General features: G+C 37.5%; 1 protein-coding gene and 1 pseudogene across 2 annotated transcripts; one reads left to right on the top strand and one right to left on the bottom strand.

Moving 5' to 3' along the window:
- Nucleotides 1–992: 992 nt before the first annotated feature.
- Nucleotides 993–21,268, bottom strand: STRAP (serine/threonine kinase receptor associated protein). Of its 2 annotated transcripts, none has more exons than XM_047865777.1 (10): nucleotides 20,844–21,268; nucleotides 19,999–20,134; nucleotides 13,310–13,391; nucleotides 12,439–12,511; nucleotides 9,087–9,183; nucleotides 8,354–8,491; nucleotides 5,765–5,901; nucleotides 3,066–3,215; nucleotides 2,331–2,393; nucleotides 993–1,568 (listed from the first exon to the last, which is right to left on the bottom strand). In XM_047865777.1, exons 1-10 carry the CDS (start codon nucleotides 20,953–20,955, stop codon nucleotides 1,507–1,509), a joined length of 1,050 nt encoding a protein of 349 aa, XP_047721733.1. In that variant the 5' UTR covers nucleotides 20,956–21,268; the 3' UTR covers nucleotides 993–1,506. The 2 variants fall into 2 exon arrangements, with proteins under 2 accessions (XP_047721733.1, XP_047721732.1); XM_047865776.1 differs by having other exon boundaries at nucleotides 2,331–2,396; nucleotides 20,844–21,266.
- Nucleotides 5,065–5,190, top strand: LOC125171475 (uncharacterized; annotated as a pseudogene).
- Nucleotides 21,269–22,674: the final 1,406 nt, after the last annotated feature.

Genomic DNA, 22,674 nt, shown 5'->3' with positions numbered 1-22,674 from the left:
TTTTCTAACCCATAAGAAGAAATCCCCTTGACTCATAAATTTCATGATTCCGATCTGACACCTATAAATCTCAACTTATTTAAGGTAAGTCGGACTCTGACTAGAGTCTAAGCAACCCACGGAACATTGATAATATTGCTGCAGCTGAGTGGAGAAGCAGGCACGGAACAAGCGGTCACAAAACCACCATCCTGAGACCGTGGAGATTATCAGCGGCTCTCCCCGTGCCATGCCTCTCTTGGCCTTCAGAGGCTGTCATGGCCTACAGGGCTTTCCTCTGAATACCACAAATCACCCCAAACGTATTCTCTGGTTGGTTATTTAAGGAAAGTTATCAAGGGTCATTCACAAGATGAATACGGAGAGAAAAAGCAATTGGCAGCGATGTTATTCATTGGTCTAAAGTATTTTCCAAATTACTGGTTTAACAGACTCCTCATATTTAAAAAAATAAGTACAAGTCTAAAGCCAGTTGACCCATTTTATTATAAGGCTGGTAAAAAGGCTTTTTGAATGCCATCTGAACTTAAAGTAAAATAAACATTGCAGGTGTACAATTATCCCACGTTTATAAAATATTTGCTATCTGTATATACACATATAGGTACACAAATGCGCATTAACGCTCAGTAAATTTTAACAGATTTTGGGGGGATGGTGAGATTTTAAGTGATTTTCCTGCTTTCCGCCAATTTTGATTTACTATTTTTTTCTTATAACTAGCATATATCATTTAAATAAGTCATTATTCTGAATTTCTTTTAAAAAGCAAGTCAAGCATTTCCATCCAAAGCAGGAAGAAGGAAGGTAAATGCAAACCCAGCAAAAAACATGGAAATTTTAAAAATTTAGTACAAATAATTGAATTTCAAATTCAGGAAACAACATGTTTACTACAAATTCTTTAACCACATTGTCTTTTTGATATAATGTAGAAAAGCTTTCTGGCAACTTCCATTTATAAACTCAAATCTCCCAAGAAACAAACATTGTTTTGTTTAGAGGCATTTTATTTAGACAACTAAAACAATTAGATGTTCAGAAGCAGTGTACAATGAAAGAGAAATCAAACCAGTTACTTTATCGTGAATTCCCTCCTCTTTACAACTAAAGCAAAAGGAAAAAAAAAAAGGCTTTCTGCTTTTAAGGGAAACATCAGAAAAATAGGCCAATATATTTTTCTTCTCCATAATAACATAAACGGCTACAAGAAATCTAATTATAATAAGAGAAATTGGATGTTGGCTTGCACATACTCATTAAAAAAACAACAGGCCATCATACCACAAGAGCCTACTTCCACCTGCCTTCATGTGATACTCTTGCGTTTTCATGTACAGGTAACAAACACCAAGTTAGTTCCAGCACTGGAGCTAAGTCATATTCCCCATAATTTACTGCTCATGTTTGCCTTAAGCAGAGAGTAACTCCGGGAGGCTGATGCTTTTCTCTGCTTGCTTGTTTTAGTCCATAAGTTGTACATTATCTGCAGCACATGCCCAATGCTCAGGCCTTAACTTCAGGAGTTGAACTATAGATGGAATCTGAGTTCTCTGAAGCAATTTCTTCTGCAATGAAAAAAATAACAATGAAAAACACCCCACATTAGTCAACTTAATAAAGAAAATTTCTGTGTAAATTTCTGTGTTAACCACATTTCTGCGTAATAAAGGAATGAAAATTTTTTTGGTAAGTGTGCTGGTGAGGCGAGGCAAAAGAGAACAAGGGCACAAACCATTAATGACTAGACTCATGTCACTGAAAATGCAATGAAGAAAGAGTTCATGTATTTCACCCATTACACTCTTACACTGTAACTTAACTTCCCAGGGGACCCTCTGCTGGGCTACACTTTCAGTGACTCCAACTATTGAGTAAACACTGAATTAAAGTCTTATCTTTGGAAGACCTGGCCGCCTCCTTTATTTATTCAAAATCAAACAATACTTTATGATCAGTATACCTTCCAATCTGTAATTCTACATTTGGGAAGCAGCACTTGGGAAGTAGCATGTCCTGAATAAATGTTACAAAACAATTACAACTGCAACAGCTTGTATTTTTATTTTAGCAACTGCCTCCTAAGTTAGACTCCACTATAAGAGTAACCACCTCAAATCCACACTACATCTTCATGCCTACCACTGTGCTACAGATACTTAAATATTTGTTTTATGAACATGTGTATAAAATTACATACATATAATAAACTTTCCATTACTTAAGTATGTCCATATTTAATAAGTGTCCTTTGTCAATCAATAAAACTCATCTAACCCTTTAATTTACATCCCCCAGGACTCAACGAAAGTTCATTCATCAGTATTTACCTAGCTCCTCTTCTGTTGTCTCTGGAAAACTGATCTTTGGCTTTGCCAGCTCACCGCTATCTTCTTCTATGGAAAGAAAAGCACTTCATGATTATGTGAATAACTTCCAATAACTTCCAATATTTAAAGAGTACACATTATTCTAAGCAATGAGCTACAACATAGGAACCTCTTTCTTAATAATTAAAATTCTAAAATATTATGTGTCTCCTCAAAGTTCACTATTAAGTTCATACTACAACTATTTTGGGATCAATAACTAAGTATTTTTATTAAAAACATGTCTACCTTATTAATAAGGATCTGTGAGTAATACCATTCAGAGATTAAATACATTTACTTATAAATTCTTTATACTGCCCTCTAGCAAAATTTGAATTAGGTCCATTCCATTCACCAAATGATCAAGTGTAAAAACAAACAAAACAAAAAACACAACAAAAAAATTTAACCAAACAAAATAACACAGTAGCCAATTTATAATCAAGGGCTTCTCTGCTTCAACCATATTATAGAATTTAAAATCTATAGGCGACAGAAACATAGAAATAAAACTAGTGATGAAAAATGACACAAAATTATGAAGTTTAACTTGATAACTTTGTGGGCTTTTTAAAGTAAATTCTACCAACACAGGGCTTCAACTTCCAACCCCTAGATTAAGATTCACATGCTCCACCAAGTGAGCCAGCCGGGGGCCCCATAAACTTGATAACTTTGAATACAAATTCTTACCAGGAAGCACACATTTCCAAAGGCCGTATGTTTTTCCTACCACAGTCTGCCATAGTCTCAATGTTCCATCTTCAGAACCACTGGCATAAAGTTCTCCATCAGGACTAAATCTCACACAGTGAATAGGACCAAAGTGTCCTTTGTAGGATTCTGAAAAAGAGGAGAAGGGCTATTAGATAATTTAAGACTTAAATAGTGGCTAAGTATTGATACACTAAAGAAAATACTGTCTTTTATTATTGGGAAGATGCAAAATTCTCAAGTCCAAATTCAAAGAGCTAAACCTCACTAAAAAAAAAATGAAGTGATTCTGGGTCGCCTGATTGACTCAGTTGGTTAAACGTCCAACGTCAGCTCAAGTCATGATCTCATGGTTCATAAGTCTGAACTCTGTACTGACAGCTCAGAGCCTGGGGGCTGTTTCAGATTCTGTGTCTCCCCCTCTCTCTGCCCATTCCCTGGTCATGCTCTGTCTCTGTCTCTCTCTCTCAAAAATAAATAAACATAAAAAAAAAAATGAAGGGCACCTGGGTGGCTCAGTCAGTTAAGCATCTGACTTCAGCTCAGGTCATGATCTCACGGTTTGTGAGTTCGAGCCCTGCGTCAGGCTCTGTGCTGACAGAGCAGAGCCTGGAGCCTGCTTCAGATTCTGTGTCTCCCTCTCTCTCTGACCCTTCCCCACTCCCACTCTCTCTCTCCCTCTAAAATAAATTAAAAAAAACATTTTTCAAAAATCGAAGTGATTCTTCTCACAAAGTGGTACATAATGTCTACCATTTCTCGGTAAAATTACCCACTTCGAATTTTAGCGCACATTACGGTTTCATATTATCCCTCAAAAAAAAAAAAAAAAAATGAGGCTTCATGTGCCAATAAGGATGAAGGAAGGGAGTAAATTCTACAGAAAACAGGTCTAAAGTCTCAGTTCAATCCCAATTTCCACATCCTAAACTCACTGACTATTTACCAGGAAACCAATTCCTATTATGACTACGGAGAGCCACCAGATGGAGCTCTTTTATACACGTTGCCTCTTAATTTCCTACCAGACTATCGGGATTCTACTATTCATTCTGTCACACAGAACATTAAGATACAAGCTCAATGCTGATGCTTAAATATTTTAATCTGTGGAATTTAATGAGAAAGTGTACAGATCAGTAGTGGCGCTGTTATGTTTAAATCGTATCCTTATTTATGAACTTTTCTCATCTACTTTCTAAATGCTAATCATCTTATTAGTTTTCAAAGTCTTTATCAGACCAATGCTCCTGTTCTGTCTCCATCCATTCAACTCAAGAACCCTCATCTTCCCCCATCTCTGTCCAACCAGAGAATATCATGAGAGTATTATCACAAGAGAAAAATTTTCATGAGAGTAGAAAGGATATGAGAGGTTTGTAATGAGAATAGCTGGGTCAAAGGTCCAGAGTTCACTAACTGTGACCTCAGATCTCAGGCAAATAATTTACTTCTTTTTCAAAAAGAATACATGGCCAAAACATTCTGAAACCTTGGAAACTGACATTAAATAAAGATAATGAAAAAAAGAATCTTAGTTGGGGCATCTGGCTGGCTCAGTTGGTAGAGCACATGACTCACGATCTTGGGGTCATAAATTCAAGCCACACTTTGAGTGTAGAGATTAAGAATAAAAGAATCTCTTATTTAAAAGTCATTTATACTCAAATAATAAAGAGTGAACCATAAGCAATTATATGGTCCCTTCACCAAACTTCCATTTATCCAACCCAAATCCATTAGCTTTCCCAAAGAAACAAAACATAAAGTTGTCTTTTGCTCTCGTGTATAATTCTAACAAGCTTAATATCATTGGGTGGTAAAGCAGGAGAGTTAGAAGAAATAAAATAGCAGCTTATGGAAAAAGGGATTATAAAAACTAAACATACTAGTTCAAAAAGCAAAAACTATTTTGGGAAGGCTAAAAGTAGATACTGAGAGCAATGATTATGAAATACCTACATAAATGTAAACCTAGATCACTTCTCAGCCTTTTGGCTAAGACCAAGTGTAGTATCTGTTCTTATCAATTTAATAAATGTAAACCTAGATAAATGATTATTAAACCTAGATAAATGTAAAGTTAGGATGTATGTCAACTTCAAATTAACTTTACATGTCCCTCCCCCTCCTTTACTAAGGACTATTATTATGAAAATGGAACCAAAAGTCAGACTCCAAAAAAACCCCAAAACCTCCTCCAATTCAGATCCCAAAGGTATCCCTATAATAGGTCACAGCTGTTCCCCCCCCCACCCCCCCACTATTCTCTACAAAGCTTAGAGATTCTTAAGCTGGCAAAACAGAGGAGCCAGGTAGACGGGCTACATACTAGCACTATACTTCACAAAGAACAAATATCCTTACAGCTGCTTAACGGAATTTTGATATAAGACTGCCTTGTTGTATCCTCAGATAAATATACTGCACTACTGTATAGAATATCAGAATACAATGAACTTAGGTTAAAAGGAAAAGGTAAAATTGAGAGTTCAGTATACTTTGTTTGTAGTTCTACAAATACTTCTACCAAAAATGGAAAAAAGTCCTTTATTTTTTCGCTTGGAAATAGCAAGCTTTAGTTAGCCATAAAATTTGCTGAGGTGTTAATTACTAAAACCTAGCATTTGACAAATGTAAACACATCATTTTAAGGGAAGAAAAAAAGGACAACTCACCTAATTCTTCTCCACTATTATAATCATACTTATAAAGTTTAAAGTCTTCACCACCTGCAACAAGAAATTCTTTCTCAGGATGAAGAGATGCAGAATTGATGGTTGCAGGAGCTTCAAAGGATTTAATTGGGTCCAAACTGGAAAATAATTTAAATAATATTTATAAACGTTGAATACTGCATAATAATACCAAAAAATAATTCAGTTTCTTTTAAACTGTTCCTAATTTCTGAAACACAAGGAATAATTACATCTTCATTTAGTCAAACATAAATAGAGATGTTAAAAAAAAAAAAAAAAAACCTGTAAATAATATTAGCAAAAAAAGTTCAGAAAGATACTATGCCCAAGCGGAGCTCATACCAGAAATACAAGGCACTTTGGGCAGCAAATGCCTTCTTGGAAATGACTGTTAGCTAATTAAAACAGCATGGCTAATCTATTTGGATTTTTACACTGAACAAAATGTAATTCTATATTGTTTGATTTTTCCATGATAACCATGCATTATCTTTGTAAACAGAAAAAGGTTTTACAGTAAGTAATTAACATAATGGATTATTTGTACATTATTCTCAATTGCTGAAAATGTATGAGCTTCTGCAACAACAAAAAACCTTCAGTGCCATAAAAATATAAAACTGCTAAAGATGGTTCAGGTTTTAATATCAAGCTTTAAAAGAATAACCAAATTTAATATACAGCTATATAATAAAAATCAATGCACAACAACAGCTTCACCTGAGTATCAATGAGTTTGGACATCAGCTCTTTTCCAGTCTAATTCTAAAAGTCCTGAAAGGCTCCAACATAAAACATCAAGAGCATTCCTGCTCCGAAATGCCACCACCCTATTCCCATCATCACACACTACATACAGAAATTCAAGTTAGTCATGACTGGTGCAGGATCACTGAAGAGCAACCTTCTGCCTTGAATGGTAGAACGTTCAGTAGGCCAGCAAACCTCTGCCACTGAAACAAGATCCGAGGTGCTGATCTAAGCAGGGCTATGTGCTGCCTAAATCCACAAGGGACCAATGAACACAGTCATACAAATTAATGGCTCCGGGCAATTGCATTCTATTACTACCACTTCACTGTGGGTGCATGAACTCCTTTACATTCTTAACTGCTTTTCTCCGTTTTTACTACCTCCTCTTTCCTTTTTTTTTTTTTTTAATTTTTTTTTTTTCAACGTTTTATTTTTATTTTTGGGACAGAGAGAGACAGAGCATGAACGGGGGAGGGGCAGAGAGAGAGGGAGACACAGAATCAGAAACAGGCTCCAGGCTCCAAGCCATCAGCCCAGAGCCTGATGTGGGGCTCGAACTCCCAGACCGGGAGATCGTGACCTGGCTGAAGTCGGACGCCTAACCGACTGCGCCACCCAGGCGCCCCCCTCCTCTTTCCTTTTGCCCTTCAGTAAAGCTCAACTGTGCAAGCGGCCCTTCTGACAAAAGGTAAAAGACTGCTGGTTGGAGCATAATGTGGTATAATCTTTACAGAAATCATGTATGCAAAGAACTTTATTTACTTACTTATCAAAGTTTTTATTTATTTATTTCGGGAAAGAGAGCAAGCAGGGAGGAGCAAAGACAGAGAAAGAGAAAGAGAATCCCAAGACAGAGCCCAAATATGGGGCTTGAACTCAAACCAAGAGATTAGGACCTGAGCTGAAATTGAGTTGGACACTTAACTGACTGAGCCACCCAGCCGCCCCTACAAAGAACTTTCCTACCCTTTGAACTGCTAATTCATATAAGGAACTACTCAGGTTTCTCTTACAAGGAAATATCAGAGATGTACCATAAATCACTGCAGCGTTAAAACAGGGAAACTGACACATGATTAACACCTATTATGTAATACACCTACCAAAAATATTTTCAAACAATTTTTAATAGCTAAGAATAATTTAAAATAAAAAATCTGAATTACACTCATAGGACCCTAGTAACTAAAGAAAAATGCCCACATGAACACACACATATAATGTTATAAAAGACTAAAACAGAAAATAAAACTACCATTAACATTCTGGCATCTATAGTTGAAGAACTGTGGGTAAATTTTTTTTTCTATTTCCCAAATTTACAACAGAGGTATTAACCATATTTATGGTCACAAAAAAAAAGAGGTCTGTTTTTGGAAAACATCACTAGGTCTACACAAACTTCAGAGAAAAACAAACAAACAAACAAACAGTTTCTCTAAAATTTTAAAGGGAAAATAAGAGAATCAAGATCACAGTGGTTTTATACAGTAATGAATGTTAATTATAGTACCAGTCTAGCAATCCTTTTAAGAAAATTATCATTTAAAAGTTGTTAAATTTTACCAATGTCCTAGATATCTGGAAATTAATATGATTAATTCATCAATATTCCAAATTCTTAAAAAACATATTGTTAATGGTATGGAAATATTTCCTCCTATATTATGTAGTATAGGCTAAGATTTGTTTTGTAAAGAGTTAAATACCTTTCACATTTGCCTTCTAATTTTTAAGTCACCAAAAAAAAAAAAAAAAAAAAAAAAAAAGACAGAAAAGAAAAGAAAGAAAAATTAAGGTATTTCTTGGACATACCTTACTGCACTATGAAAAGCAATAGATCGTCCATAAGTTATTACCAAGATCTCTCCCTCAGGAATATATTCCATACTGCTAACAGACATATTAAAATTTAGAGACTTCACTTCTGTCATAGTAGCATGATCCCAAAGGCTGCAAAAAAGGAAGAGGAAAACAGTGGTATTTACTCATTTAAGAAAAGTGCGTAATTCCCAATTATACCTACAGATTAATCAATGAGAGAATAATCACAATTGTGGTACAACAACCTTCATTCCAATTCACAAATTATAGATGATACAGAGAATGTTTGGGTTCCTATACAATGATAAATTACTTGGTATCTGGTTGGTGAGGTCAACTTTAACACTTACACATACCTCCCAAGCCATTTAGCAAAATTACACTGTTAAGACATATAAATCTTAATTTTGCAATTCTAGTGTCACTCTAAATAATGGTTCTTATACTCTGTATTTGTGAATATGATGACAGCTATTATATATTACTACGGGAGAAAACAATCAGCACAAAGAATTGTGTATAGAATTTCAGGACTTTCATGGACTCCCTACACCCAGCCTGTCCACTGACTCAGGTTGAGAGTAGGTGCTTATAAAGATATCAGTAGTTTTAATTAAGTGTCTTGTGGATTCTGCTCTAGGTTTATAATAGTAAACAGACAGCTCCAGAAAAATGTCATCTATGCACAGCTTAAGTTTTAAATTATTAAAGAAAAATTACTTACCGGACAGTTTTATCATCAGCTGAAAGAATCTGTTTATCCTCACTGCACCATAAAGCTTTTTTAATACCAGAAGTGTGACCACTGATTTCCTTAGGTTCTTAAGATAAAACAATTTAAAATTATTAATATTTCATTTTCTTAACTGAGCAACATTGAAACAATATGTAAAAAGAAAAGAAAAAATAAATTTTAAGTAAGACTGCCAACTTTTCAAAGCCCAACACAATGCGAAGTTACTGTTTATAAAAGAATACATTTAGTTTTTCTGCACTAGATGGAAAACTTATTCACATAACAAAGAACCCAAGAACTATGCTGTTATTTATCCTCACTTGGGACTGAATATATCACTTCCTCCAGGCTACTTTCTGCTTTCAAAAGCATTACCATTACTGTACCACAATGAAATAAAAGAAGCTAATCCAACATCATCACTAACACTGGGACCTTCATCCAAGTCACTGTTGGTAGTAACTAACAGGAAAAAAGAGGGAAATAGAGGCTGACAGAAGAAAAGGAGAATAAAAAGCAATGTGGCATTTCCCAAGAATATTTTTTTTAACTTTATTTATTTTGAGAAAGAGGGAGAGAGAGAATCCCAAGCAGGCTCCACACTGTCAGTGCAGAGCCTGATACAAGAGTTTGAACTCAGGAACCATGAGATCATGACCTGAGCCACCCATGTGCCCCTCCCAAGAATATTTCTACGCTGAGAGCAAAGCACCCAAAAAATAGGAACCGGTCTCCATTGGGAGACTTTCCCTTCAAAAGATTAAAAAACAACAACAAAACAACAACAACAACAAAAACAAAAACAAAAACAAAAACAAAACTACTCAGTGTTATCTTTGGACAAAAACATGCTGGAGGCAAAGCTAGTCAACACTACTTTGATTTGGGGCAAGTTACTTAATCTGTCGAAGTAAAGGTTACTTAACCCTTTCATTTCTTCATCTGTATGATGGGATAACGACAGTTACTGTACCTCATAATTTGAGTATAAGGACCAAATGAGAATATTCATCTGAAGCTTCTAACCTGGTGTCTGACATACAGTAAAACTTCAGTTAATTGCTGTTATTTCTATTGCCAGTACAGTGCAAGAACCACTTTCAAAAATCACCTTTGAGAAAGGTAAAAGATGAAAAATATCCACCAAAGGCCTCAACTACCTCGCAGAGTCAGATAGACATGCTGATTATAAGAGGTCCAAGTACTTTGCTATGTTTTGGCTTCAAGTTATCAAAGAGAATGAAGAGAAATACTTCCAGATGCTAATGAAGAATCACCTATAAATGTAGTCTGTTTGGTCACCTTAAAAATGCTTTTAGGAAAGAGAGTATCTTGAGAATAATTACTTAATATCCAATGTAGCTTTGACTTTCACACAAACTTCGGAAGTTCACAGATTTATGAATAAATAATAAATACCCATAATACAAAATTTAAGATACCAACTTATATAAAACAAAATCTTGTTCATCATAATTTCATAGCTTTTGAAATATATATAATGTGGCTAGAAAAGCATTAAACTACTACAAAATAGACTACTACAAAATGAATATCTGTACCAGAAAAGAAATCTTTTACAACTTCTATGCAATAGAGAATTCATTAGGGAAATGATAAATTTTACCACCAAAAACTTTACAATGTGTATACCATAAACCTATTTATTTGAGAGACAGAGAGAGAGAGGAAAAGAGAGAGAGCATGCATGCATGAGCAGGGGAGAGGGGTAGAGGGAGAGAGAGAATCTCAAATAGGCTCCACATTCAGCATGGAGCCTGATGTAGGGCTTGATTCCACAACCCTGGGATCATGACCTGAGCCAAAATCTCAACTAACTGAGCCACCCAGACACCCCTATACCATAAACCTTAACTAATAAAATTTAAGGGGCACCTGGGTGCCTTAGTCTGTTAAGTTTCCTACTTTGATTCAGATCATGATTTCATGGTTTGCTGAGTTCCAGCCCCACAATGGGCTCCACTACACTGACAGTGCAGAACCTACCTGGAATTCTCTCTCTCTCTCAAAATAAATTAACTTTTTTAAAAAATGTAAAAGCAAGCAACAAATTAGAATACAATAAAGAACCTTAAAACCAATAAAAAAAGATGAACACCACAACAGATAAATTGGCAAAAAGTATGAACAGGCTATTCACCAACAAATACATTAAAATGGCACTCAATAGTTATTTAATCTCATGAATAATTTTTTTCAGGTTTACATTAATACCACAGAAACATTTTTCTTCTATTGAATTGAGAAAGATACAGTTAGTTATCAGTGTTTGTTAGAACAGGTTAACTATAGATATATTTTTTACATTTCTGTAGAACACACTTTAGTAATTCCTACCAACAGTTTCCAAGTATACCTCCTTTTTGTCCCAACAATTCTATTCCTATGTAGTTATTCTACAGAAATAATTGCGGAAATATTTGCAATTAAAAGGATGTTAAGCATAACACTACTTATAAAAAGATTTTTTTAATGTTTTTATCTCATTTTTGAGAGCGAGAGAGAAACAGAGCACGAGCAGGGAAGGGGCAGAGAGAGAGGGAGACACAGAATCTGAAGCAGGCTCCAGGCTCCAAGCTTTCGGCACAGAGCCCGACACAGGGCTCAAACTCACAGACGGTGAGATCATGACCTGAGCCAAAGTTGGATGCCCAGCCAACTGAACGGCCCAGGCACCTCAAGCATAACACTACTTATGATATTTAAAATCTGTTAAGTAGCCCAAACAGGTCACATAGTAAGAGATTTTTTTAATCCACTTATCCATAGGATGAAAATGATACAGTCATTAAAAACAGTGGATAGAATATTTCAAAACATGAAAAAATTGTGAATTGCAATTTTTAAAATTTTTTTAAATTCAAAAAAAATTTAAAAATGCTATTAACTAATACATTCACATGGTTCAAAAATCTGAATATATGTACACACTAAGAACTCGCACCCTTCTTACCCTCTACAGATAACCACTCATTCTTACCAAAAAGTAGTAACAATGCTATGCATCTTTTTAAACTTAATATGATAAAAATTTAGCAAAATAAGATTTTAGGTTGTAAGAAAAAGATACAAGTACAATGTAGCAAATAAATGGACATTATAAAAAAGAGATTTGCATAGAAAAAAAAAACCTGGAAGAATATGAACCAGAAACTAAAGATATTAACAATGATTAATACTGGATTATGAATTATGTTTTCATTTTTTTCTTTGTGACTATCTTTAACTTCCAAATTTGAGCACTGAACATGATTCTTTTTAATCAAGAAGACTTATTTAAATTAAAACAAAATATAACACAGGTATAAATCATGCTTACCTGCTTCAGGTTTGTTCAAATCATATATGCGTAACAGTTTATCCTGTCCCCCGGTTAATAAGTAATTACTATCCTGAAAACACACACAAGGAAAATGTTAACAGATTAGCCATTTTAACAGCTATATCTTTCTGAAACTTCTTCAACACCAACTAAAATCTAAATAAAGTTCACCGACATCAGGGGTACCTGGGTGGCTCAGTTGGTTGAACATTTGACTTCAGCTCAGGTCACAATCTCAGGGTTCATAAAATTGAGCCCCACATCGGGCTCTGTGCTGACAGCTCAGAGCCTGGAGCGTGCTTTGGATCCTGTGTCTCCCTCTCCTCTGCCCCTCCCCTGCTCACGCTCTCTCTCAAAAATAAATAACCTTGAAATAAATAAAGTTCTCAGGCATCATAAAGAGACGTAAAACGTACCAATTCTGAGAAGATACTGTAGAACATTTATCCTTTTCGTAATTGCCTATTCGTAAAACCCTTTAAGCTTCTCCAGTTCAAGTGTATTATACCACCTACCACATGAATCTTCTCCATCTGCCTTGATCCTGCTCCCTCCCCACTAAGAAACACTTCTTTGGTGATCTCAACTTTATCCTCTCCCTTCTGACAGTAGTTAGGAAACATTATTGGCACATTTTAGATATTTGTTGCTACCGACGGAGAACTCAGCCAAGAGTTCCAGGGTATCTCAGGATTAACCAAATAAATAAACAAATCTCTATAGCGTAATATGCAATTATATTATCAAATATAAGGCAATATACACCTAATATCGCCCCAAATATACAAACCAATCAAGTATACAACCGTCACTACATCCTATAGTAACAGCAATTTCGCTCCCTAAAATAAATTCTATTTTCTGATACCTGCGTAAAATCCACAGTCTTGACAATGTGTTTATGAGCCAGCGTCATCAATTCATCTCCTGAGACAGCATCCCACACTTTGCTAAAAGTAAAAAGAGTGAAATTAGAAGAGAAATATAATGGTAATTTTGATGATTACCAAGTAAGTTAGATACATAAAATGTTACATAAATGTATTACGTATCTCTCATTATCTTTAGTATCCCTCACTGTTAAGAGTTCATTTGATTACATATTTTAAATGATTCTAAAGAAAAATATACCTGTAGAAGCCATGTAGCGAATCTAATTTTGACAATGAAAAAGATCTACAAATTTAAGTAAATGATATCCATGAACCAACCCATCCTTACCTTTAGCCTGCAGCCATAATATCCTTTTAGCAGGACTACAAAACATTTTAACCAATTTTAAGTTTCATCTTTCCAATTTGTTTCTCTAGTCACTAGTCTCACTTACGTGCAAAACAAACAAGTGAAAAACAAAAAATCCTAGAAAAAATTTGCAGAAGAATGAAAAGGCCACATAAAATTTTATATCAAGACAGTAGAGAAGAAAATATTCTCTCTTCCTCAAAGTTGACTCTTAAATTCTCAAATTCTAGTCCAATTAACTTCCCCCAAAGTATCAGCCTTTGATTATATAATGCTAAAACAGGATTTTTAATCTCTCAACTGCCTGTTTCCCTGACCCACTCCAACCCAAAATATATGTGTGGTTGTGTGTCTATACAAATATATATGTATGTATGCACACTATAAGAGGTTCCACGGGGCGCCTGGGTGGCTCAGTTGGTTAAGCGTCCAACTTCAGCTCAGGTCACGATCTCGCGGTCCATGGGTTCAAGCCCCGCGTCGGGCTCTGGGCTGATGGCTCAGAGCCTGGAGCCTGCTTCCAATTCTGTGTCTCCCTCTCTCTCTGCCCCTCCCCCGTTCATGGTCTGTCTCTCTCTGTCTCAAAAATAAATAAATGTTAAAAAAAAAAAATTTAAAAAAAAAAGAAGTCCCCCAAATAAAAAAGCTTAGAGAATGGGGCGCCTGGGTGGCGCAGTCGGTTAAGCGTCCGACTTCAGCCAGGTCACGATCTCGCGGTCCGTGAGTTCGAGCCCCGCGTCGGGCTCTGGGCTGATGGCTCGGAGCCTGGAGCCTGTTTCCGATTCTGTGTCTCCCTCTCTCTCTCTGCCCCTTCCCCGTTCATGCTCTGTCTCTCTCTGTCCCCAAAATAAATAAACGTTGAAAAAAAATTAAAAAAAAAAAAAAAAAAAAAAAGCTTAGAGAAGAAAAAAACTCATTTTCTATCAGAAGTGATTATTGAAAGATAAACAAAGAAAACCTTGCTTACTGGGAAAAGAACTGTTAAGAGTGAACAAACTATGCTCCATAAAGATTTTCATTTTAATGTAACTGACATTTATTTTTAAAAATAAAGGGAACCGTATACAGTGGGGGGCAGAGTGGAGGGTGTGGGGGAAGCACGACCAAAGCAGCAGCATCCAGGGTGCCAACATATCTATAGTCTTTTCCATCCTATTTAGAAACACTACTAAAATTGAAGATGACACCTTCTGACAGTGTGTTCTAATAATCACTTCTACTAACTTTGGCATATTTCCATTATTCACAGTAACAATCCTAAAAAGGGTTTATAGCCCTAAAAATAATCTAGAATAACCTAAATGTTTTCTAATGTATTTTTCAATCACCAGACATGAAACTGATATTAACTAGCTGGCTGAGGGGCTCAAATGAAGGCAGTGAAGGATCATTAAAACAATACCCTTTCATCAGCTAATCATGCAGCATTTACTTTCTGCACAACTCATGAAGTACCCATCATCTCCCTCAACTACGGATTCACCTTACATCCCCTGTTTCGTGCATATAATAATGTTATCTATTCAATACTTTTCTTACCCTTGGAACAGACTTACCATAAGTCTCAAAAGAGGGGTTGCTTAAAGTTTAACAACAAAAAACATTAAGTTATTTTAGGTGGAAAAAACTGCCCAGCTATCTTAACATGACCAAGTCATCAAAAAGGAGATAATTCCACCTTCAATGTATTGGCAACCTTATTCAGAGAAAAATCCATCTTTCTATTGTCTTTTACAAGCGAGAAAACTGACCATACACTGTTTACCTATGGATTTCTGGGCCTAACTCCAGATCCATTTAATCACCCTCTGGAACAGAGCACAGTAACCTTCTCCACTTTAGGCACCCTCTCCAAATGATTTTAAGAGGAAAGTGGAGATGCTAAGAAGAGGATCATGGGAAGTAAAGCTTACATTAGCTTCATGAATTAAAAGATATAAAGAGGATGGAGTTTCAGGAAATAGTGTACTTATCACCTGACTCAATTGCCCGAATTATCTCAAGATAGCATTCCAAACTGACCCACAGACCAGCTCTGCTGAATACATTTTCTCCACAAGAACAAAATACACCTCTAGATACACATGACATTAATGAATTTTATGAGAAACATAGGAAGGGTGAGTGCTTCCCAAAAATTATTTATACCAACTATGATTAATCAGGTAAGTGGGGGAAGCTATTCTTTAGCTGCATCAGGTTCCATAACAGCAAGTCCCATGCAAATCATTAAAAGAGATTATACACAAGGCTCCTACTCCTCCAAGACAGACACTGAACAAGTAAGGGGTAAGACTCAACTACTATTTATTGAAGCATCTACTAGGCAACAGGCGCTGTGCTAAACTCCAAGGATGTAAATGGAGAAAGATCTCTCTAATCCTCCCAAAGACCATGTGGTCTTACACCCATCTTACAGATACGAAAGCCAAAGTTTTAAGAAGCAACCCATGATCAAACTGGAAATACACAGCATGGCTAGCACATGAACTCAGCCCTCACCAAAGCGAATGCTTATATCTTTCCCACTCTATCATGGCACCTAAAAGCCTCAAGGGGGGGGGGGGGGGGAACAAAACCAAAAGCATTTAATATTTAAATCTATTCAACCCTTTTGCACAAAACCAAATAATTTCATGGCTTTAGCCAAAGAAGTTCCAAAATTGTACATATGATTTTGGTCTAGTGGGAATGGTAGCTATCACTGCTACCTTACACATGCAACACTTACATACTCATTCAATTTTAGGCAATGTTCTAAATATTAGAAACATTTTAACTCATTTAATATTCACAACTGACATAGGAGACAAGCATTATTACTATTCTCATCTTTATAGATGACGATACTGAGAAAAAAGAGGTTAAATAAATTCCCAAGGTCACAGAACTACTAAATGCCGGAAGCAGGATTCAATTACAGAATCCGGTTCATACTTTTCATGCTACTTGTAAACATAGACATTGAGACTTGAAATGTTAAGCACAAAACAACACTGAATACCTATCCGCAGACACGTCCTCAAATGTGTGATTTGGGTTATTAATGCTCTATAAGTGACCTAAATAAAGATAATTGTTCCTCTGGCAGCAAGATAAAATCCTGACTACTCTTTCCAAGACTAAGTATTTAAAGTGCCATATTTTTTCACGCCTTTTTCGCTCTCCATTTCAGAGGCGTTATCGCATGAACAGTAATTTCTATCTAGCTCTTTATCTTCCCAAGGACTGGTATTATAATTTGGTCAAATGCACAAAACGAAGGCTCTTCACAGATTTTACAGAGACAGGCATCCTTCCCGACAACTTTTTGCACAAGTCTCTTAAAGATCAGAGCAAGCCCATCAAGCAGGGGGTGACAAAACATTTTGCTCACTAATTAACACTGACAGGGCCCAGAACTGAGGTTAACAAAAATGTATCCTTTCAGAATTGCAATTCAAAAGCTTGTTTAATGCTAATGTTTGCAGTGTCTAACATCTTGTTCCACTTAAAACTTCATTGTATTTTTTTAATTTGAGAGAGAGAGAGAGACTGTGCAAGCTTGCGTGAGGGGGAGGGGCAGGAGGGTGCGAGGGAGGGAGGGTAGGAGAGAGAGAGGGAGAGAAGTAGAGAGAGAGAAGGGGAGGGAGAGAGGGAGAGGGAGAGAGGGAGAGAGGGAGAGAGGGAGAGAGGGAGAGAGGGAGAGAGGGAGAGAGGGAGAGGGAGAGAGGGAGAGGGAGAGAGAGAGAGAGAGAGAGAGAATCTCAAGTAGGCTCCATACTCCCACAACCCTAAGATCATGACCTTAGCTGAAACCAAGAGCAGACGCCCAACCGACTAAGCCAGCCAGGAGCCTCAAAACTTAACTATGTTTAAAATACCACTTTATTAATATTCACTTATTACAGCAGACTGGGAGCTAGTTTCAACAACGAAATTTTTAATATCCACATCCCAAATGTCTGAAGTCTACTAGAGTTGAAAACCTCAGTTTCTACGTCTGTTATAAAATCAATGACTTTCATTCCCAATGACAATGTTCCTACTAGACTGAGCAAAAAACTCTGGAGGAGTTGAAGCGGAAAAAAAAAAAGCTAACCTCTTGGCAATCAGACACAAGTATTACAGAAGCAAAACCAAGATCTGTGATTAACCCATTCTTTACTGTCTACTTTAGAAAACTTCCTCAAGTTATTTATGCAACAAATACTAAGTACTGAACAAGCCAGGGGATATAAAAAATATAAGACATGGCCCCTGACTTTAAGAAGCAACAACACATAAATCAATTATGTGCTATAAAAGTGCCAGAAGTTTTAATACTGGGAACAGTGTGAGCCCAAGAAGAAATGAATGGGCACTTTCACCTGATTGCACTCCAGAAGTCTTCTGAGAATCACTTTTACCAAATTAAATAAAAAAAGGTGAATGGGAAGGACATGTTACAAGTATGCATGCTCACATCTACAGTAACATTTGACCTGAAGCTGTTGACATTACAGGATTTATATAAAATCAACAGCGCCTTATTTTATCAGGATTACACACAATCACAACAAGGCACAGCACAAAGCCTTGTAACAGTTACGCATAAAGACGTAATAGAAATCTATTCATTGAAGTACAGACAAAAGTTCAGGCTGACATTTATAACTTTTGTTACTGCTCTCACCATCTCAAATTTAATCCCGGATAAGCACTATTATCTCCCTCACCTTGTTTTAAAAACTAATTTATTTAATTTTACATACAGTAGAATTCATTCTGTGCCATAGAAATCTACACGTTTCAACAAAGGCATGGTCACATATCTACTACTACAATGTCTTTATTTTTTATAAATACTCCTAACATAGAATTACGAGGAAGGAAGGAAGGAAGGAAGGAAGGAAGGAAGGAGACTACTTTTACTCTCCAGAGTTGAGTGTAACAAAGTCTACTACCATACAATTGCTCTTGACATTGCCTTCATCAGTTTACACATTTAAGTGTCTGTTAAGTCATAAACACAATCAGAAACTAGAATACCAAGACTATATAAAAAAATGAAAGTGCCCAGAAGGGAAAAGTGGGTCTTTACAAGTCACTCAAACATATGCAAAGGCCAAAACCAAAATAGGTAAGATGTATTTTGGCGACAGTAAGTTTAGTGTAACTAGACCACAAGGCATATGGTATGCAGTGACAGAGAGGTAGATAAACCAAGATGAGGCCAAAGTGTAAGCTGGCAACAACTGAAATTTAACCTTTAGGCCAGTGGTTCTAAGGCTGGACATCAGAACCACTTAGTAGAACTTTAAGGAAAAAAAAACCAAAAAACTGATGTTGGGGGATGTGGGCGCCCCATCTCCAGATCAATTAAATCAGAATTTCCCAGACACATACATCTGAATAATTTAAAGTTCCCTTGGGTACATGCAAGGTCACAAACCACCGAAACTGCAGAGGGAAGAAGGAAGATCATTAGAGAAGTGACATGATGAAATCTGTTTTTAGGAATATTATGGAAGATAAAAAGAAAGGAAAGCTACTAGTGGTAGGGGCATAAAAACATCATAGCCAGGAGATATGCTGCTATAGAATCAACAATGATGAGGAGCGCCTGGGTGGCTCAGTCGGTTAAGCAGCCAACTTCAGCTCAGGTCATGATCTCCCGGTCCATGAGTTTGAGCCCCGCATCGGGCTCTGTGCTGACAGCTCAGAGCCTGGAGCCTGTTTCAGATTCTGTGTCTCCCTCTCTCTGACCCTCCCCCATTCATGCTCTGTCTCTCTCTGTCTCAAAAATAAATAAACGTTAAAAAAAAAAATTAAAAAAAAAAAAACGATGATAATGTGAATGTAAGGAAGAAATCAAGAATGATTTAAATTTCAACCTTAAAAAACTTAGAAAATAAAAAGCAATGGAGTTTGGAAGTTTTAAATATGTGTAAAGCCAGTTAACAAAAACAGAGAATGAGATGGGGCTAAAAATCCAGGCCATCAGCACTAGGAAGCCACAGAAGTGTGCAATATCACTCAGAAAGCACATGTAGTGCAGCATTTGTAAGCACGACCCCCCAAGACTCGTTATCTAAAGTGCTTGTTAACAATGCAGGTTCCTGGGTCCTAATCCAGACACAGACAATAAGTCATTTAAAGTCTCTGAAAATTGGTGAGAACCACTGAAGAGAAAGAAGCAGAAAGGACTAGAGGTTTAGTGAGATCAAACATCATGTGCTCTATCTGATAGGCACTGAGTCAGAGTTTTATGAATAACTGAGGTTGAAGTTTTGAGTACTTCCATTAACACAATCCACGGAGATCTCCAAAACTGGCTGTTTCGGCTATACTTACGCAGTGAAATCCGCAGCTGCTGTAGCTGCTTTGGTGGCATCCTTATTCAATGTGGCACCCCAAACAGCACCCTTATGACCCAAAAATGTTCCAATCCAGTCTCCTGTATCTCCCTGACGTAGCATAGGCTTCCCGTCTAAAACACATTTAAAAAAGCATGTTATTTCGAAGTTCAGATTACTTAAAATCTAAGACTCGAACATAAAGTGATTGTGTTCAATAACAAAGTGGAACACTGCTTTTATTGTTTAACTATTCTCATTCACTGAGGTCACTATGAAACGTCCAGAACTAAATTAACTGAAGAGCTGAGCCAGACATGCTCACTGAAGCGTCTGTAATTCGGTAGGAAGAATACTGATCTATGTCAAAATAATGCAGATTTCAGTCTTATTTTGGAGAAACGTCTTAACCTAAATCTCAGTTTCCAATTGAAGAACGGGACTAATACCACAAAGGAATGTCCAATGAAATAACAACAGGAATGACAAGTCTCTGTAAAATAACGAAAGGTATTACTTAGCCTGGCCTAGTTTCTTCATGCCCCAAATCCTTGAAAGATTATTTACAGTATTTGATGGCCGGGGCGCCTACGCAAGCGTACAGTCCGGATGCTCCAGAAATAGCAATAAAAGTAAAATGAGAGGCCTAAACGGGGGGAGGGCAATACTTGGCCTCACCAGAGGATCAGAAAAGCCTCTCTTGGCTCCAACTACGAATCCCTATTTTCCCCATCAGACCATGTTGGCCTCAATCTCAAAGGCTGAGATCACCCTTCGGCACTGGGGAATACCTTTGGAGCCAGTCCTAGCCGTCAGGGATCTGGATCCAGGGGCCCTGCTCACCTTTGCAAGCGCTGATTAAGAAATAGCCATAGGGCGTGATGCCACTGAAGGCCAAATCAACCACAGGCCGCGTGTGGCCCGAGCAGGTGAGCGGAGTCTGCCTCATTGCCATGGCGGCGGCGAACCGAGCGATCCGGCTGCGGAGCCGAGGGTCGTCTGCTCTTTTCTTTCCTCTGCCGCAGAGCCTCTGGCTCAAGGCCCCCGCCCTGACACTGGGGACTGGGGATGGGCCGAGAAACAGGAAAAAGAGGCCAATCGGGTAGCAGCGAGGTCAGGAAAGGGTTTGGGGATGGGCCAGGGTGTCTGCGACGGGCGACCGACAGCGGCCAGGGAGGGAAAGGGAGGGAGGGAGGAAAGTAGGGGAGGGGGAAAACCGGAGAACCCGCGGCCAAGACCCGCACGGTCCACACCGGTACCGGCAGGAAGTGACGATACCAATGACGTCAAGCGTCCGTCGGAAGTGACGATCTAGCAAGAAGGCAAGTTTGCCCGGTGAAGAGCTAATAGGACAGCAGTGCGCAGGCGCTAGATCAGCACTCGTTGGCCACATGACCCTGGTCCCGCACCGGCCACGTACGGCGCCTAGAGAAGCTCTAGACTTTGCCTTGGCGTCTCCATCCAGTTCCCAGCTTTGACCAGCCGAAACCGGTCTTGTCCCTGGGCGGAGTTTGCTGAGTGCGAAAGCTGTGACTGCCCTTCTCGGAGCCTGGACCTGGCGGCCCTTGTGGATTATGCGCCAAGCAATCCAACTGGCTGGACCGTGCTTGTTATCTGAACAGAAAAACAGAGTTGTTCCCAGCAGCGCCCCAAACCAGCAAACTTCGTCTAGGAATTTTTTTTTTTTTTGTTTTCAGTTCTTACTAAACAACTACATAGGCAGCTCCTCTGGGATTGTCTACAAGTAAGGCCCTTAAGAAACGTGGTTTCTCCAGGCACTCATAAAAATTCCAGTAGTGTTAGCGATTTAGATATGAGTGTTATGTGGTTTTAAATACAATTAAATTTATATTACTTTCTCTTTTGAGGACGTTGAGGGACACTAGTGCAGTGGTCCCCAAACTTTGATGAAATACTCAAGTCAGTAAAATTTGAATCTGCACTCCCATTAGGGAGATGATGTGCGTATTACGTACATGTACATTACAATTAGGCAAAAACGTAAATACCAGAAGAATCTAAAAACTATAAATAGAAACTCGGGTATTATTTTCCTACAGGCAGCCCACTTCGGGCAGGGGTATTGCTGCTCTGTAAAACAATCAGAACTGTTGATACAAAACTTTTGTAAGCAGGAAACGTCCTTCCTGGAGCAAGTTTCTTTCCTTTTAATATAGACTGTAAAGGGAAGACAGATTTTTGTGGCTCTTTCAGTACTTTATCCCCAAGACCATAATATTTTAGCACATACCAATAAATCAGCACAAATGACTGAATGTTTCCTTCTCCATTTTTTTTTTTTCTTTTTTGGTAATAAGCGTGTATCGCTTATTCAAGATTCAAGTCTTGAATGGAGACTTGAAGTACTTTCCCGTTCTATTTTCTTAGCATTTTGTTCACTCATTTACAGTACAGCCTTACTCTATATGTTTTTCATTATCTTTGGTTTTACTCTCTCTGCGGTCCAACACACACAGACTCCACACACTTAAATTATGAGCTTCTTTTAATGGCAATGGTTATGGCTTTGTCATCTTTGTACTCTAGTACTGGAAGAGTGAATGGCATTTAGTGGATGCTCAACAAATGATTGTTTACTGATTAAATAACTATTACTGATGGCGGTAAATGAAAGACACAACTCAAAGCAACTAGTCAGTAAAATATTAGTATA

Source organism: Prionailurus viverrinus, chromosome B4 (genome assembly GCF_022837055.1).
Source record: "Prionailurus viverrinus isolate Anna chromosome B4, UM_Priviv_1.0, whole genome shotgun sequence".
NCBI lineage: Eukaryota > Metazoa > Chordata > Mammalia > Carnivora > Felidae > Prionailurus > Prionailurus viverrinus.
Note: the sequence above shows the minus strand (reverse complement) of the source record. Positions and strands in the feature narration are given on the sequence as shown.